Source organism: Rhagoletis zephyria, unplaced genomic scaffold, assembly GCF_001687245.7.
Source record: "Rhagoletis zephyria isolate East Lansing unplaced genomic scaffold, Rhagoletis_zephyria_1.1 Rzeph_scaffold_06692, whole genome shotgun sequence".
In the NCBI taxonomy this organism is placed as follows: Eukaryota; Metazoa; Arthropoda; class Insecta; order Diptera; family Tephritidae; genus Rhagoletis; species Rhagoletis zephyria.
The window spans coordinates 20,117-21,195 of NW_016163775.1; the positions used below are offsets into that span (position 1 = coordinate 20,117).

The 1,079-nt window shown below is 45.2% G+C and overlaps 1 protein-coding gene across 2 annotated transcripts in view; it reads left to right on the forward strand.

The window, feature by feature from the left end:
* The first annotated feature begins 29 nt into the window (after positions 1–29).
* The window catches only part of eIF4G2 (eukaryotic translation initiation factor 4G2), a 7,703-nt gene continuing 6,653 nt past the window's right edge, over positions 30–1,079 (forward strand). The window contains exons 1-2 of one of the 2 annotated variants that reach the window (XM_017629314.1): positions 30–203; positions 302–1,054. In XM_017629314.1, the coding sequence (XP_017484803.1) occupies positions 116–203; positions 302–1,054 (841 nt within the window). In that variant the 5' untranslated portion in view covers positions 30–115. The remainder of the gene's footprint in view (positions 204–301; positions 1,055–1,079) is intronic. The other variant, XM_017629316.1, reaches the window with a different exon arrangement.

Below are 1,079 nucleotides of genomic sequence, written 5' to 3' on the forward strand. Positions count from 1 at the left end.
CAGCGACGCGGATAATAAATTCGCGCATGAGCAATACGAAGAATCTGATATATCGGCTGTTACTTCAGCGACAACGCTAAGTGGCGGCGAGGAAGATCACAGCAAATCTGACTTCATGCAATCTCCAGAGCAGAGATCCTTAGTTACCGTTACTGTTTTTCCAGTACAGACACAACAGCACTCCAAATTCGCGCAGACCCAAAGTAAATATCAATTGTCCTAACTGTTAGACATGCACACAAACACCTATTTAGGCAAGCTAGTCATTTTTGCTAACAAATTCCGTTTTTTTAACTTGCAGATGTTGCAACGACAACCACAACCGCAGGCAATGATGTTTTGCGCGTGAATGCTGGCGCGGAATCTGTCACTGCAACACCAGCCGGCAATTACGCAGATACACCTGCAGCTGCAACGGCCACATCCGCTACGAATACGCAGTTAAAGAGCAGCAAATCGAATACATCAGCCAGCTCAGCGGCGGTTTCCATACCCATTGGAGGTGCACCAACAACCATTACTACCAGCAGCAAGACAACTACACAAAAAACTTCACCCATCACTTCGGGTGCCTCGTCATCAGCCACCTCGACCCCCACACATCATTCATATGCACAACCACAACAAATGCTGCGGCAGCAGTATCAACACCAACAACAACAGCAGCAGCAGCAAAGAAAAACCAGCATCAATGTGCATACAGCTGGCGGCGCAATGACTGCATCCATTAGTACTAGTAGTAGTGGTGGTGGTGGTGGTGGTGCGAGCGCAGTTAGTTCCCTACCAATGAAGCAGAGCGGCGCTGCTGCAAATACGAAAAAGGGTCGCAAAGCCTCGAAGCGCGCCAAGGAAAGCCAAAAGAAGCTCCATAAGCAAAGTGAAGTTAGTAGCCAACGCTTCAATGCTGCATCGCTAAGCAGCAGTAACAATAACAATAGTATTAGTAATAATAGTGGCAGCAACAGCAACAACAACAACAAAAGTATATTAACCAATGCCAATACAAATAATAATCTTAACAATAATTTAGAAACTAAAAATTTGACAACTACAACTACAATTACAACTACAACTACAAC